The following is a 16,868-nucleotide window of genomic DNA, read 5'->3' on the forward strand; positions in this document are numbered from 1 at the left end:
GTATTCCTTTCTCTATCTCTCTCGACTCAAATGGAAGGAACCCCCCCCCCCCAAAGTTTTTGTATGACATTCCTTTAGTTTTCACCCCCGTCCATCCTACTCTCCACACAAGTTCACCTAACCACGTGACGCCAATGTTTTGAATTTAAGCTTTCATCATCGCGCCCTCCCTTCTCGTGTGATATCCATCCTTCGTACTTATTCACTTTGTTGTGCATGCACCTTCCTTTTTCCCGCTCCTTTTTCTTCCTTCCATTGAGGCCAGTGGTCCTGGATGGAAAATCGGTTGAAAAATCTGGTATTACTCTTGCCACGCTTGAATCGCTGTTCTAAAGTAACTATTGCGTATTTTGTTCGTCCATTTGGTCATTGCACTCTGAAAATTTTGGCTGCTTTCATGCCCAAATGAGGAAAAATTGTACCGTGTTAGATTATTAAGTATCAGTCACTTTTAGTTTTATTTCACCATTTTCGAGTCCAGGATGCGTTTGCGTGTGTCCATAGTTCTAGATATTTGTTTTTTTTTTCGCGCCGGGCATTGGCCGTATTCCTATTGGAGGAGAACCATCCTTCCGTTGATGTCCATGCCACTTTACCTTTCTACCGCTAATCTTGGCTATAATAGCTATAATCTTGGGGCATCCACATTGATTAACATCGGCATATTGGATTTAATTCATTTTGTCCTCTTTGAGATACCGTTTATATGTTGATTATGGGTAAACACATGTATATTTTCTGATTATTTATCGTATAAAATGTTTGTTGTTAATATGTATGTATACTTTTTCTCGATACATCTCTCAATTCCCATTGTGCTCATGGTAGCCCAACCACTTTGCTTTCATTCTCTATGTTCGTCCTTGGTTTAATTTTGTCGTCGTTATCATCGAATTTAATGCTTCTCTACATGCCGCTCCGCTGTTTGCGTTAGCGGTCTCTATTGTGTTTAAATAGTCGCTCTTGTGAACCGCACATTATGTGGAATTCTACACTTACTCCTTGGAAATAACACAAAACTTTTTTTGTGTTTTACAGGCAGAAGCTCACCTCTCCAAAGTGGAACCGATTCAAAGGCATAAGGCTACGCTGGAAGGACAAGATCCGCCTTAACAACGTCATATGGCGGTGCTGGCACATGCAATGTGAGTAAACAGCCCAACTGAGGGGGGGGGCATGAAAATGCTCACGTTGCTCTGGGTATTTTTGGTAATGCCGTATTCACGCCGAACAACCACTACTTTTCCAGCGCTCTGGAAAACCGGGGACTACCTGGAATTTTTTGCTCGCTGGAAAGTTGGGGGAAATATCAAATTGACTGTAATTGTCTGTGGTGTCAATGTACGAAACAACAGCGGAAGTAATGTGTCTTTTTCGCCAAGTGACTCAGTGAACTTGCCCTTCGGCTGCCGCATTTTGTTTTCCTGTAATCACTAAAGGTGAATAGGGTAGTTTCCTTCATCAAAGAAAACGAAAGGCATTCTTAGCGATTCGTTACCCACCATTATTGTATTCAAAATATATAAATTATTTGGTTTTAGAAATACCGGTTTAGACGAATGGCAATGGTCAATTTAATCCTCATTAGAAAAAGGCCAGATTGGCGCCCATTCGATGCTACTCCACGTGACGTCACAGGGACCTAGTTTCTATACGAGTAGATAGGAGTTTTACATCGTCTGAGGTTACCAATGCATGCATGAGGCACAGAGCTCAGGGAAACATGTCTTAATAATCACCTATTAAAACTGGCTAAGGTCGGAAAGTTTTCATCGTTTGATAAGGTATTAATAATCCTTATTTAAGCCAAGCGCTACCAGCTAGCAGGGTACTCTGCTACCTGCTAGCATCCTGCGTCGTATCAGCGCTCAAAGCCTCACCCCAAGGTCACCTCACTTGCGGCAGCGGGAACCAGAACGACGTCACACGGAGTTTTCCCAGCATTCATGCTTAGCCGTCGAGTTTTCGCGCGCTGGAAAATTTTCCCTTTTCATTTAATCGCGAAAAATATATATCGTCATTCAAAAATCTAAAAGCGTGAAATACGTAGTCCAGTGGTAATGATCTTTCGATTTAGGCAATAAAAAAATAATAGGAAACCACCCTATTGGTGCGATATTTTTTATGCTATTACCTACGTTTCGTTCTTTTTGGTCTTACTTAATCCTGGATAACATGGTAATTTTTTTCCGTCCCGCTGAGTGACAACACCAGCCATAAGTTTTTAAGGGATCAAAAGAGTGATCGCTCTACGTATCATTTTCTGAATCTTAAAATCATTCCCGCCTTACAGTATTTTTGGAATTTCTGAAATCTGGAATTTTGTTCGATTTCCTTTCCCTCGCACTTGACGAATTCCCTCGAACAAGTCAGTTCATTCTGTATTTTATTGGTTATGTGATTTCTAAACAAGCTATTTTAAAGTTAAATCTGATGCTTTCCCGGCGAATATACTCAAAAAAGGCTATTCGGGCTTCCAGCCGGGTGGGACGCGTCGGCAGAATGGAGGGAGCCTTCAGGTTTTAGCGGGTCAGCTAGGATTCCACCCTACCGGTCGAAGGGAATGATGGGCGGATTCCTTTACGAAATATGGACTTCTGCGCAATGTAACTTGGATAACACCATCTTGAAAAAACCTGAGAAATTATACGATTCATCTATAATTTCGATGGTAGTACTTTGTAATAAAACTTGTCCGAAAAAACTATCATGACAAATAACAGATATAAAAAAGTTGGTCACAGATTTTATCAATAGCGTCATTGAAAGTGAAACAAATTTTAAATGATAAAATCCGTCTTGTATGATAATGTTTGGGCACGAGGTGATTCTGACTTGGCATTAGTTATAAATTGTTGACTATTTATAATTTACATGTCATGTCACCTATATTCCATTGCACATTTTATTCATATTTGCCCCCTACTTAATAGAAAGAAACCATTCGTGGCTTTCGTCTGTTGGTTATGACTTTCGCGGTCCATGATGCCAGCGATGTCCTTCTGAGTTAACCCTATTTACAGTTTAAAAAGGTCTACCATTGTCGTCTCCGTTGCTGTATGCTTTGACAGGCTTATTACAATTTTTATTGCTGGTCCATGATGAGGTCTTCTCTACGAGCTGACTCTATAGTATCTTTCTTTAATGGCTTCGTGGGAGCTTAAGACACGAGTCCCAATTCTAAGTAACTATGGTGGAGCGAATATTTTATCTCGATAAATTTACTTACTCTTATTAATTTACATATAAAGTGACTCACTCTTCGGCTTTTAAAATATTGTCCCTGTAATCTTAAGGATTCAAATTATCCTTAGATGAAAAAAATTAGTTTTAAAACTATCCCTTAATTGTGTTGTGAACTACCTTGAAGCTATTTTCAAATACAGTCTTCCTTGATCAACGTATGCCTTCTGCCCCATCTTCCGCGTACCAATCCATGAGTTTACGTCCTTGAAGTGCCGTACATGCCTTGATTACGCACGTTCCTGTTCGATTGAGATCATTTACGACCGAATGATTCTTTTACTAATCTATAGCACGGAACAAATGGCTTCGTACTCAGAGAAGGTGATAAGGTGCGATTTCTACTTACCAAAGGATTAAATTCGCCATCTGAAATGAAAAGTTTTGACGAGGAACCCTTCGAAACGGATCCGAAAGATAGTGAATACTCATGAGTGGCGGTGTCCTTCCTTTACTCCCTTGAATGTTGGGCAGACGAGGGAGAGGAAGGAAAAGAATAGGATTTTTAGATGGAATGATTAGGAGAAAACCTAATTGTGAACTGAAGTGGGAAGGGCATGAACGAAGGTGAGGCTGCAAGAGTGCTCCTTGAGTACTCCATGGAAACCTACCTTAATCAGTGTATACTTTAATGATAACACCAAGTAATAAACTATGAAGAGTTAAATAATATCGACGGGATATAGTAAAACATGAAGAGTTCGATGCACACCGGGAGGTCCAATCTGGGCTGGCCCATCTAACCTGCAAAACACTCCTCATAAACCCACCTTACCGGTAGAACACTGTAATAATATTCCTTTAGAATTTTTAGGAATCACTCTATACGTGCGTAATGCGGGATGATGCGACGTGCCCAGGATTACCTTGCCTCAGCGCATTTCGTAAACATGCACTCTGTGCCATGGGCGCAGCTAGGAATTAAGGCTGGGGTGTTTAGGTGCAACTATAACTTATAACACCGGGGTGTGTGGGGGTATGGTATACCCACCAGGATAAGCGCAAGGTACGAGATTAATAAATTGCGGAATTTTAAAGATAAAAAATGGTTCAAAATGGTGAGATTTACGGCTTTATGAGGGATATTTTATTCATCATTACACTATTGTATTAGTAATATCTATCTAATTAAGTAAAATGGATTAAACTTAAAAATTTCTCTGAGCTCTGGGTATCTGGGTTTTATCCCCTAAAACCCCCCTCGCTGCACTTCCAGCTATCTTCCCGTGTCCTTCTCGCAGATATGGGCACTCGGGAGTAACCAAGTATTTTTCGGATGATCGTCTTCATTAATGACAATTGGAGCGCGGAAAAAAAGTCAAACGACTTTTTTGCAAAAGTAGGAGTTCTGTGCTCTTTACATATTTTTCTTCGTCAATTTCATCAAATCAAGCATAAAAAACTTTTTGGGATTTTTTTCCTTCCTTTTGCGGCGTGTCGGGACTTTTCCTGTCCACGATTCTTTTCTTCCCGTGCGCTCTTCATTGAGCGTCAGTCCTTGCCGTTATCGCTGTTTGTAAAGCGTCTGGTTGAGGTTGGCCTTTCAGTCTTTCGTGGACATTTCAAAGCACGGGCTTCCCGCTTCAATTTCCTCTCTCTCTCTGTGCAGTCTTACGGATTCCCGCGTTGGCCTTCTTCTTCTTCCTTCCTTCCCCTCCCTCTTTTCCCATTCCAAGTGAGTTCCTACGGAGGTACTTTTAGCTCTTATTACCGGCGTTAAGCTGGGTTCACATGCATGCGTATGGTGGATGCGCAGGGGTATGGTGGATGAGGGAAGCTGCGGAAAGCAGGCAGGCAGTGCACCTGGCCGCGGGTAGGTGTCGCAAATAATGCCGAAATGAATTGAAATAGAAGAAATTCCTTCGAAGAGATTATTACGTTTAGAGATTTTCAAGTTTGACCTCAAAAAGTTTTTAATTTTTAAATATTTAGATTTTTAATCGATTTTTGTAATATTTAAAGTAATATCACAAATAATAAATCGGTAACAAGTGATATTTACCTGATATTATGCCAGCCTTTGACCTAGCAAGACACTTTTCAGAACTTCAGAAAGTTCAATACGCGGACTTTTGAGGTCCTAGGGGCCTTCCCATCAGAGCAAGTTCACTTCGCAATGCTTTAAAAAGCCTACTTTAAGAATTTTACTAAAATCGGTTATTTAGCATCTGTTAAACATTAGTGAGTGATATTTAGGAGGTTTAGGCTCTGGGATCCTATAGTAACTTGTGACCCCAAAGTACTTCCCCGATAAGGCCACGAAGCCCTTAGTATTCAGCCTGTATATGATGCTTACGTGTTATCTTCTTAAAAATATTATGTCATCGTACGCAATGTATCTGAGTGACGGATTCTGAGACATCGCACTTTGTTCTATCCTCGTACAACATAATTACAGTACAAGTATGTCAATGTCCAATGTATAATCCAGTCTAGGTCTCAAGGATACTTAGTATCGTCTTTCTTACCCCAAAAGCACGATAAGAAGTTCTTTATATTGTCCTCGAATTCTATGTAGTTGCCGCATTTGATCATCCCGCAAAATACGCGCTAAACGTGACGGATAGTGTTTTCCACGGTTATGACTTCACTTTCCGCCTACAGAATGAGGAAAATACCAGAAAAATTTATCCGCAAGGACCCCTGCAGACAGCAGAAGCTACCTTCGCGCACTCCTCCCACCGCCTCTGATTGGCTGGGTGTCTTTCCGCACGCTATCTTCTCCATGTGAACGCAGCTTTTCATACCGTTTCCTCCGCGCCCCTATTCCTCTGTTGCTGAAGTCACTGTTGAGCATGTCACGTCGCATAGGGTAACCAGGTGTAGGGGTAACAAGGCCATTGGTGTCTAAATAACGTTTTGATCGTGGTTAATCTCAATTTCAAATCTGATTAGGTAATAACTCATTTGATGAATCCAAAAAAAAAAGAAGAGGGGTAGGTGTGCTCCCCCATGTCGAATATAATTAGCAAGGGATGTGCTGCGGAGGCGGGGAGATCACTATGGAATGCATTTGACCGCTCAACGGTCATTCAAAGGAGTGACTCATTTCAACTTACTTTACCTATTTTATGTAAACAGCTTTATAAAGCCAATATAGTGTAGTGTGTAGATGAAAATACGAAAGATTAGCAAGCACTTAACCGTGATGCCAATATAATAAGGTGCAAAAATTTAAATTTTCGAAAAATATAAGTTTTCACCGTGAAAATTCAACATATTTTGGTGAATCCGGCTGCTTTATTTATTGCAACTAATTTATTCTACCAGGGTTGCTGAAATGGACATTTGCCTTTTGGCCCAATTTCATTTCATAATGATGATGAAAGAATTCGACTCGCGTACGTTGATAGGTGGCCTCTTCTTCACGCCATCCACTTACCCACGTGTCGCTTCGCAATTTTGTTTTTGCTTTCCGTCATCCATCGTCTACATTGATTGCAAGCATGATTTCTTGTTGGACATTATTCCGATGAAATCTAAGTAAATTACTTCAAAAATATTTCAAACCATTACGAATTCAGGGCAATAAGCGAATTAATTTTTTTGTATACTGCTGAAAATTTAAACCTTCTGTTTTCAGTACAAGTAGTTTATTTCAACCTAATTTCATCTTGTAATTAAATCTTTTGCCCATAATTATTAATGTTAATAATTTTGGGGGTTACATTGCCCCCTTATTGTTGCCTTTTAGCGCTATCGTAATTATTTTTCCCTTCGTAGTACCTATCATAATACAAGACAACGAGTAAACTCGCCAGTTCAGTAAGAGCGAATCGGATGAAATTTTTCTCGACTTCCACATTAAGTGTAGCAGACTTTTACTTATTGTAGTGAAATTAAAATTGGTATAGATGGATATTTATTTGATGTATCAGAAATGACCTTAGTAGCATGAAAAAGGGTAGATTTGCTGTGGATATTTTCACTCAGATGGTTATAGGATGCTGAAAACTAATCTGAAGTTGGGAGACATGCCTACCTTGATATCTTTCTACCTAGAAGAGTTGGTTGTACGAATATAGGGAGCCTTTTCCCCCCACCCTTCCTTAAGGTTTTCGGATTCGTGTGCGCCTAAAAATGGTTGGGAAAATGCTACGCCATGGCTATAGGTTTAATGATTAATACTATTGACAAAAAAATCATGCAGTCACTTTTTGTGTGCGACTCGGTCAGTGCAGGTAAGTCAATTAATTCAAGTTTAAAATTTTATTTTTCCTTCAACTTTGTCATTCAAAATAGAGCTTATTTAAGGAAAGTATGGAATACGATGAAAATAAGTTAAGTATAAAAACATGTTTTGAATTTAGCTCCTGGGACGTTGTCATTATTTCTTAGCTGAATCAAAATTGCCCACTCTTTTGTTTTTTTATTATTGAGAATATTGAGATATCATTGAATAGTTACATGCACTCATAACCGACCGTTGTCAGAGGCACTACTGCCCTTATCATCAATACCTCCTTTAATCACGATTTCTTAAAACGCACAAATTTCACTAAACCCCCTCTGACCGCCGGTAGGGTCACTTGGCGATATTTTCTGTCAGGTTGAGAATTATATCCTCGGGAGAGAGAAAAGAGTAGAATCACTAGCCATTTCTTATTTCAAACGATTTGGCGGCTGAGGATGCGGTCTTCGTCGTCAGTCTTTGTTGACTCACGCGGAGGAGGGGAAGATGTGGATGACAACTATAATATCATTGTTATTACTCATCAGTCCGGTTGCTCCCCTATTTCCCCTCTTGCGCGAGAGAGTCAACAGGGCTGACGACTACGGACGGTCGAATTCCTAGAAGCCATCTGGAACGAACTATAGGCCAAGGAGTTTATTCCGTGTGCTGTAGAATGTGAATGCGGACAAGAACGATTTTCGGCTACTGCGCATGCGTTCCAGATCGAAATGAGGAAATCTGATGTCACGTAATGGATCTTATTGGCACTCTATGACGATGGCGCTCGTTTTTATGCCCGTTTAGAAATTTTATTTCATTCAATTTTAAACTCTCATAGAGAATGAGCATCAGGATTTTAGTATAATCTATCTACTAGAATTTCATTTGCTTACTTTTTTTACATTTTCAATTGTAATATTGAAGTTGGGGTTTCTATGTTGACCTTAGGTTATTATGTGCAGGCTCTTGGACTTCTCTTGTATATATTCGCTCTGCGGTGTAGATTATGGAGTGATCATGCCGAGAGGCCTGGAGAGGACTGACTCGGTAGGTATGAGGCAAATGGGAATCTGAAACCGACAATGAATGCCGCATAATGAGTGGATATGGTGTAAAAGAAATGTTTACGGAGGAAGTTGTGCATTAAACGGGGAAAATTCTAAATGTGAAGTACATAAGCATCATATCCGGGACTGGAGACTACTCACTTTGGAAAACCGAGCCAATGATTAATTTTGTTCTGTTTCCTCAGCAAATTATGGGAAGCGATCTTCACCTCTCCCGTAGTTCTCTCTTACAATGTGGCATGTGAGCTTGGTGCTGGCATTAAGAAGAAGCCGACCGTGAAAAAAAATTCTTAGAGATTCTTTATCAAAATGACTCGGAAACAGACCGAGAGGAAGGGTTAAGAAATGAATGGAGGAGGTCGTAAGCCAAAGATTAAATGGGTGTACATTTGAGATGAGAAACGCGGAAGTACGAAGAATAATAAGGCAGACTTTTACGATTCAGAGTACTGGCAGGAAAGTAATCCCTTCCATCAAACATGGATAACAGTAGTCTTACTTAAGGGCTTCGCATTACTTCAATGGGAACGGATAGTTCGAAGTTGTGCAATTTGTGCATGTTTTCAATCGGCTTAGCCTTCAATGCTTCCCTGTTGAGGACTCATTCTTTTGCAGTGGTATAAATTACCATTTATTTGATAAATCACAATTGATTTATTTTTATTTATTTTTCCCTTACAAAGTTATAGAAACTTGCATATCTGCCTATTTCAAGTGCATAATAAATTTCTTTATTTATAGCAAACACCCATTTCACTTTCATATTTTATTTTTTATTTTATTCTCAAACCACCGGATACAGCTCTTATTGGCCATTTTACAAACAACAAATTCAACGGGGTGTTCAACAAATGTAACAAGTAAATGTACACTATCAACCATGCCGTGGACCGGGGAAACCTACCCAGGCGGGACTCGAACCCGCGACCTCTTGTTTGGCAGGCGAGAACGTTACCCCGCCGCCGCCGAATATGACTAGATGGTAACCTGACTATTGCTATTTTCCAGTATCTCAATAGATATAAAGCCGCGTTCAGAGTAATTTCATGAAAAAGCCATGCGGCTAATTGTATTTAATTAACTACCTCTTCCGAAAAAAAAACATATTACATTATAGTTATCTACATATGTAAAAGAGGATGTCTGTTTGCCTGTCCGCTATGCGTTTCCATGCGGATGCATAGATTGCAACCAAAGTTAGTACGTGGGTGTGCTTCCAAACCCCATAGTACTACTTCCAATTGCGTCTGTTGCGTCTTTTCTCATTATCGTTTGTTACGTCACGCCATACAACTTCTGCGGTTCGACATCCTGCCGGGTAGGCACATCACTGAACGCGAGCAAAGAGAGACTTAGAAAAATGCTATACGGTCATCCAAGTGTCCCACTTCTCTCGAGTACTACACTTCCCGAGCAACGCCGGGTGGCCTGCTAGTTCCTAATAAGAAATGTTATTTCGCGAACAGGAAGTATTTTCTTATTGAAAATGGGCTATTGTATACAGTGACGGATCCAGGAGGGGGAGGGCGGAGTGGGGGTGGTCGGAAAAAATACCATTCTATCTAGTTTAAATTGGATACCCAAGGGGGGGCCTATAGCCACCTAAGCCTCCTCTCCCATAGATCCGCCACTGATTGTATATACAGGTTATGTATTAATTTATGGAATTTTATCCTTTATTCTTTTTAAATCCAATTATCAGTGATAAGCAGTACAATTCTGTACCTTTCAATTATCCTTATAAATATTTTTCGTTTGTTGGTTTTGCTGTATCCACGAAATCTTATTATCTTGCTTCAGGACTTGAGTTCTCTCGATTAATTCACTTCTGCTTCAGCTCTACATTTGATTTCTCCGTATTTTTCCTCCGATTCGCGATTAACATGTAGTTAATCATCGACGACTCTATGCCTTAAGCAGTTAAGTACTATTTGGAAATATAATTCCTACCTTAGTGCGTGTGGAAGCAGTTAATAGTGGAAGTAATGTAAATACCTCCACACGAGCATTATCCCAACACCTCCCCACAACAAATACTCTCGCCTATTTTATAGGCGTTTACCGATTTTATGTGCCCGACAAAACTTATAATTGTAAGTTAAATGGAAATAAAGATAACACCAGAAACAAAAAAATAACACCAGGAATGGAGCAAACATTGAGGATGAAAAAGATGAGTCTTACAATCTAGACGGAAAATCCCAAGAATGTGTTGAGTAATGTTGACAGCCATTAAAAGGTACTTGCATATGAGCTTCCGATGCTTCAAACCTATTTACAAAATTGTTATCCCCAGGAAAACGGTGATTAATGTAAAGAACAATACCACCGTAAAAACTCACGCGGGAACTCATTTTCGTTTCGAAAGTAGCGTGTAGGAATAAGGCGTAAAGATGCGAAGGAGAAGGCTTCCGTGAAATCTTGTTTAAAACTGTTCAAAGTAGAGCTATGATAACGACGATGGAAATGGAAATGACCTATAGACAGAATAACTTTCTTCAATCATTAACTGTGCACGACTGCCGCGTTACGTAGAATATGGACTAGTAACTGGGAGAATAACTTCTCAGTTAAGGGTTTACTTCTTCCCATAAGAGATCGCCCACCGTGAACTACGGCGCTAATGAGTGATATGTTAGTGAGGGGGTAAGAATTTAATTATTATTATTATTGTTACTTATTGTGTAAAACTTATTTCTTTAACACTCCCGTTTTGTTTGCCGAAATCATGGAAATAGAGACCGGGCACGGCAATGCTTTCGGCCGCTGTGAGGTTCAATTGCTTAGACGAGCAATTCATTTCAAGAATTCGCTACTTGATAGGGTTAGAGCGAAATAAATCCTCCCCTGTAAGCCATTCTCTCGTAAGTTAAAAATAAGGAAACGCCAATGATGCCGCCGCTTTTTATGAGTTGTTGACGCCTCTAGAGTTTATGTTTATTTTCGCTATGAGGGTGAACCTTCTATTGAGCAAAGGATTCGCTCGCGACTACAACCAACTACACGAGGCGGAGGAAATGCGGCGACCCCCTCGCCATGAGTTCATTGCGTCATCAACTGATCTGTTAAAGAGCTTTGGTTTTTTGAATGGCTTTCGATTTTTCGTCGAGAATAACTAAAGAGAGCGGCGAATGGAATAACGGGAAAATACGGGTGTTTATTTTTCAAAAGCTATCGCGCTCGGCAATAAATGAAAATTGGTAGACGAGGAGGTTGTGCAAAATCATCGTGCTCTTAGGTATGTGCTTAAACCTAATCCAAAAAATACAAGAAAAGATACCGTCGTTATCAATAATATCTAGAACAATCTATAATAACTAGATCAATATCCACCCGTCCCATTTTACTTTGGAAGGAAGGGAAGCGTTGGTGCTTTTAATCACGTTACTTCCCACATTTTTTCGTGACTAACAAGGAGACATGGCGAGAGTGATGTTCGGGATCTGAATGCCGATGTTGTTATCTGGAACTACTGTAGAGAGAGTGTCACGGCTTTCTTCCACCTAGGCCCGGATTCGAGGGATATTCCCATGTAAAGATTCAACGCAACATGATTTCCCTTGAGTAATCGCTCACTTTCAACTACCGCGCTGGTGTAGATATCTAGCTATATCCAGCTGTCTAAGGCGCTCGTCCAGTGACTCTTGCCGCGTGCTTCCCGTGTTCGAGTCCCGGTGTGGGCTAATTTTTCTCTCTCTTTTAATTTTAGAGATCACTTTCACAACTCATCCCCATTCGTTTTATTCAGTTACCTGGCGATTTTTTATATTTTCATGTTACTTCATGGAAATAAATCGAAACTTGAAGCTTGTACGTGGTGGAAGGGCTCCATTTTATCAATAACAAACACTTTGTTACTTCCAAAAAGTATTTTGTTTTCCTATTTCTTCTTTTTCAATAAATCTATTGATAATAATAGTAATAATTATTACATTTGACCTAGAGATACATTTTAGTCCAAGCTGCAAGTATGCGTGGCACGTCAAAATACATAATTTAAAAAATATATCGATATTAGCAAAAACATATACAATCACAGCTGATGGTTTAAGTAGTCATTAACAGTATAAAAACAATGGCCCAAAAGATAGTCATGAACTGAATTCTTGAATGTAGCCATTCTTTTTTATAAATTGTTGTAGGTAATTCTACAGCTTTATACACATATGGTGAGGTCCCTTACAAGTAATGGCAAGAGCAGATGACAGAACATGCACATCATTACATGTTTTTGTCTCATAGGTGTGATAATCGTTATTTGGGGTTCAATAAGTTTCATATTTTCTTACATAGAGTATGGAATAATAAATATTTAATGAAGGCAGTGCGTTAAAAAAGGCCGACAGTGAGAATGAAAAGGTTTGCAGCAATTCATTCCCAGTGGCATTTTTTTGTATTAAAAGTACAGTATTAAATGAGGAAGGAGTTCCCCACAATATAATCTCTTGTGAAATTCTGGAGAAGAAAATACCATAGTACAATGTTTTCAAAACATCAACGCTTACAGTATGCTTTAAAACAGACAGTAAATAAAGTACCAAGTTCAATTTTTTACATAAATCTGACACATGAACATCAAACTTTAGATTTTGTTCCATATATACTCCAAGAAACCTTAAATTATACACAACATGAACATTTTTTTTGGTGAGACGGAGTACCATTATTTACAAACTGATTATATTTTGATGAAAAAAACATTTCTTGTGTTTTGCTATTGTTCTATGCAAGTGTATTGTGATTATAACAGTTAATTATTGGTTGTAACAACAGTTCACCAGCTTTGATTAAATTTCTTACGGATTCATTAGTTTAAATTTCTTAGGGATTCATTAGTTTTTACTACACTCGCATCATCTGCATGTATTACACATTTGTGTGAATTTAATGTTAGGTTATTTTGCAGGTCAGGCTGTTATTATTTCAATAAATTAAGTAATTGAAAAAAATCAGTATTAACTTTATCTTGAGTCAACTGCATCGATTGTGTTGATGTTACGAATGCATATTTTACAAAATGAAAAAAAGTATGCTTACTTCAGATTTGGAGTCTTGTCTTTGTTTACCAAATGGTGAGTCCAAGTATGAATCTAAGGAGAGGAAAAACCTCGCCATAGAGCCCTAAAGCAACTCTCCGGCAGTGTAATGTGTGCGTGGACGTGAGTTTCCTCGTAGCATTCCGTTCACTTGGGCTTTCGCCCCTGGAGTTGGACTTCTGTTTAGCTAGCCCGGTTGCATCTGCGTCCATCTTCGTCCGCCCTTGGTGCCGTGGAGGCAAGGGACCTCATGTCAACCTTCCAAGCTTTCACCAGCCTAGCCCCATAAGTAAAATGGGACAGGTGGGTGTCTACATAGTATTGAAAACGATAGTACCTTGGTTGAATTGTTGACTTGTGGTCAGCAATTGTCCGATCCTCTCGTATGAGCTATTTTTTCACTTTTACCATGTTTTTCTTGCCCACAACCTCAATTACCAATTACTTTGCTTTTTGCCAATTATGAGGTACATCTGCACCCATACAAAATTAAGTCCTTAAGGAAAGACTGTCTGATCTGTATATGTGTTATATTCTCTATTATATTTGAGTTAATTTAATTTACATGTGTACATTTTTGTAATTATGTGTGTCTTTATTTTCTTTTTTCTAGTCATAATGAAGCAGAATACTCTAGTTTGCCAGTTTGCATCACCATTAGATGTCGATACGCACAACAAGCCAGAGGTGAGTATTATGTAAATTTTGTTAAAAATTAATAACTGTAACTTATTTCATGTTTGCTTTTCATATAAATGTGTTTACTCTCGAATCTACCATCTGTGTAGTCAGTGGCGTAACTAGGAATATGTTTTAGGGGAATGGGATGGCCTGGGGGGGCGACCCCCATACCTCCCCTTCTCCCCCAAGCAACGGGGGAAGAAGGGGAGGAGCAGGGTTCTGGGAAAATTTTTGAATAATTACCTGCCTGGAAATACATTTTCCATCATTTTGGCACTTAAAATTTAACTTTGAGCAGATAGGTAGACATTACCCAATATACCTTTACCCAGTTTAGCATAGGTACGTCACTGTGTGTAGTCAATGGCTGTAGTCTTGGACGTATTGATTTGTAAAATGGCTTCCCATATTCACCCTCTTCTGTCATTAAATGAAGTGATTCTTTCTCTGTAATCATTAATTTTAAATACCCTCTTTTATTACTTGCAACCATAACTAATTGATAATAGAATGAAGAAATAATGAAAGTAAATTATGTACAAGTGACCAATAACTTTAGTGATATTTAATTAGCTATAAATTATGTTTAAAGTAAATAATTTTTTTTGTTTCAAGCAAATCATTATCAATCATAATTTTAATAAAATAAAAATGGAACAGATACTGGGTAAAGATAAAATTATAGTGACCCTTATTTACTTCATTGTTGAAATATGAAGTACTTGAAGTATTGCCTGTATTCAGGAGCGACTTTAAGAGTATGAATAACTATTATAAATAAGTAACTTTTTGATATTGAGGTGGTACTATTGGAATGTTTTTTTTTCTAAGGACAGTGCATTTTAAACCATTCCTCCTCATTGCATGTGAAATAATTCTTAGCATAAGCTTCATGAGAAGGAGGCAGCTAAATTATTAAAAATCAAGTTGCTCATGAAGACTTATTACAGGAATGGTAATTTTATTCGCTTAAATCAATAATTGAATTGATGCCAAGTCAATCCTTATTTTTTTTTACTTCATCTGCCTCATTCTATACTGCATATATCAATCCAGTTTAAAATGAAAGAAGCTTTTTATCGAGTAATGAGATGGCACAATACAGATATCTGCGATCTCTTGTACCTTATTATGGGGTATCGCTAATCGTAAATCTCTTAATAAAAATGGGTCCTGTACTATTTCTATGCATGAACATAGTAAAGGGATTTCTGTGTTTTTGGCTTAGTATTAAAAAAAAGGAATGCTGAGTGTCCAAAAAGAAAGGTTAATCATAAAAATGTGTTGTTTATTTTTTCTGCATCAATGAAATGAACAGGTGTGTTCCAAGCTTTCAAACAACTTTTTGTTTGGAACGAAATGGGAAATTCACCCAGGGTCAGGGGAGTTCGTTTCCCTCACTACCTCACACTTCAAGGATATTGATTTGGGGTGGGCTTCTAGTTGGATATGAACCCTTGGTCAGCTGCCTAGCACTCTACCCACAAGGCTACCATGCTCCTCATCGTGTGGGGTGGAGCATTGGGCTATTGATTGGAGGATCTTGGGTGAAGCCTTCAAACATCCTCAAGATAAAATCCTCAAAGTGCAAGGTTACACATTAACAGGCCCCCTCTTCCCTGAATGTGTGGTATGACATGCTGGTTGCTTAGTCTGGGGTGAGCTCTACCCTCACCTATCCCAAACACCGTTTGGGTTGCGTCACTGAGTGAGTGATTGTGTCATCAGTCTATTTCTTGACCTCAAATTTCAGGCAGTTGTGCTGGAGGGCAAGTATTGGAAACGCAAGTTGGCTACTGTCACTGCAGAGTACAAAAAGTGGAGGATGTTCTACAAAAATAAAATAATGGGCTGGACCGGAAAGGAAATCCCAGACATGGTAACTAAATTCTCTCCATTAATTAGCTTTGTAATGTAGGGTATCGAAAGAAAAAAAATCACAAATACTTGCATCTAAATGCACCCCAGAGGATGGTGTCTCTGTTTTATAAACCTCACCCTGATACAGTGGAACCTCGTTAAAGCGAGTACGGGCTATAGCGACACCCCCGCTATAACGAGAGATAGCCGATGCACCGTCAATTGATCCTATAATAAGAGTGTTAAAAATTCGTTTTTACGAGACCCTTTCGGTGTTGGCTCTCGCCATAGCGAGGGTTTCACCGCCGGAAGACTTTCATCAAGACTCCTTAACCTCTGTAATTGCTAGCGATCTGTTAGAAATGAAGTTAATGGAGTGCTCAGTATCAAATTTATGTGGTAAACTGTCGTTCGATAAATATAATGATGACGAAACAATGCTTTGCATGATTTTTATTCAGTGCGGCGCTTATAAATTGTTTGAATAGTTAGTCGTTATTTGAGTAAGGAAATTTAGTGATGCAAAAAACATCGCCTTTCGTCTGGATTTATGCTTACGTTTATCGGATAGATGTTTATCTGTCGCCGCACCACTCCTGTTCCTGTATATCTGTTCGCAACAGGTATATTGGCTATTATTTGCTCCACCTCCGGTAAAGCGACAATTCGCTATAGCGAGTGTTTATTAGTGCACCGTGGGGTGTCGTTATATCGAGGTTTCACTGTATTTTATTTTATTTTAACTTTAATTTTTAAATTGAATTTAATCAATTTATACAATTTCTGTTTTAGACCAACTTAATTTTA

At 39.0% G+C, this 16,868-nt stretch overlaps 1 protein-coding gene across 4 annotated transcripts in view; it reads left to right on the plus strand.

Annotated features, from left to right (window-relative positions):
- Positions 1 to 16,868, plus strand: part of LOC124159504 (carbohydrate-responsive element-binding protein) — a 117,909-nt gene that overhangs the window by 64,542 nt on the left and 36,499 nt on the right. For all 4 annotated transcript variants that reach the window (XM_046535356.1, XM_046535358.1, XM_046535355.1 and 1 more), the window contains exons 2-4: positions 1,039 to 1,145; positions 14,134 to 14,207; positions 15,955 to 16,080. In XM_046535356.1, the coding sequence (XP_046391312.1) occupies positions 1,039 to 1,145; positions 14,134 to 14,207; positions 15,955 to 16,080 (307 nt within the window). The remainder of the gene's footprint in view (positions 1 to 1,038; positions 1,146 to 14,133; positions 14,208 to 15,954; positions 16,081 to 16,868) is intronic.

The sequence above is a fragment of the Ischnura elegans genome, chromosome 5 (genome assembly GCF_921293095.1).
Source record: "Ischnura elegans chromosome 5, ioIscEleg1.1, whole genome shotgun sequence".
Classification (NCBI taxonomy): Eukaryota; Metazoa; Arthropoda; class Insecta; order Odonata; family Coenagrionidae; genus Ischnura; species Ischnura elegans.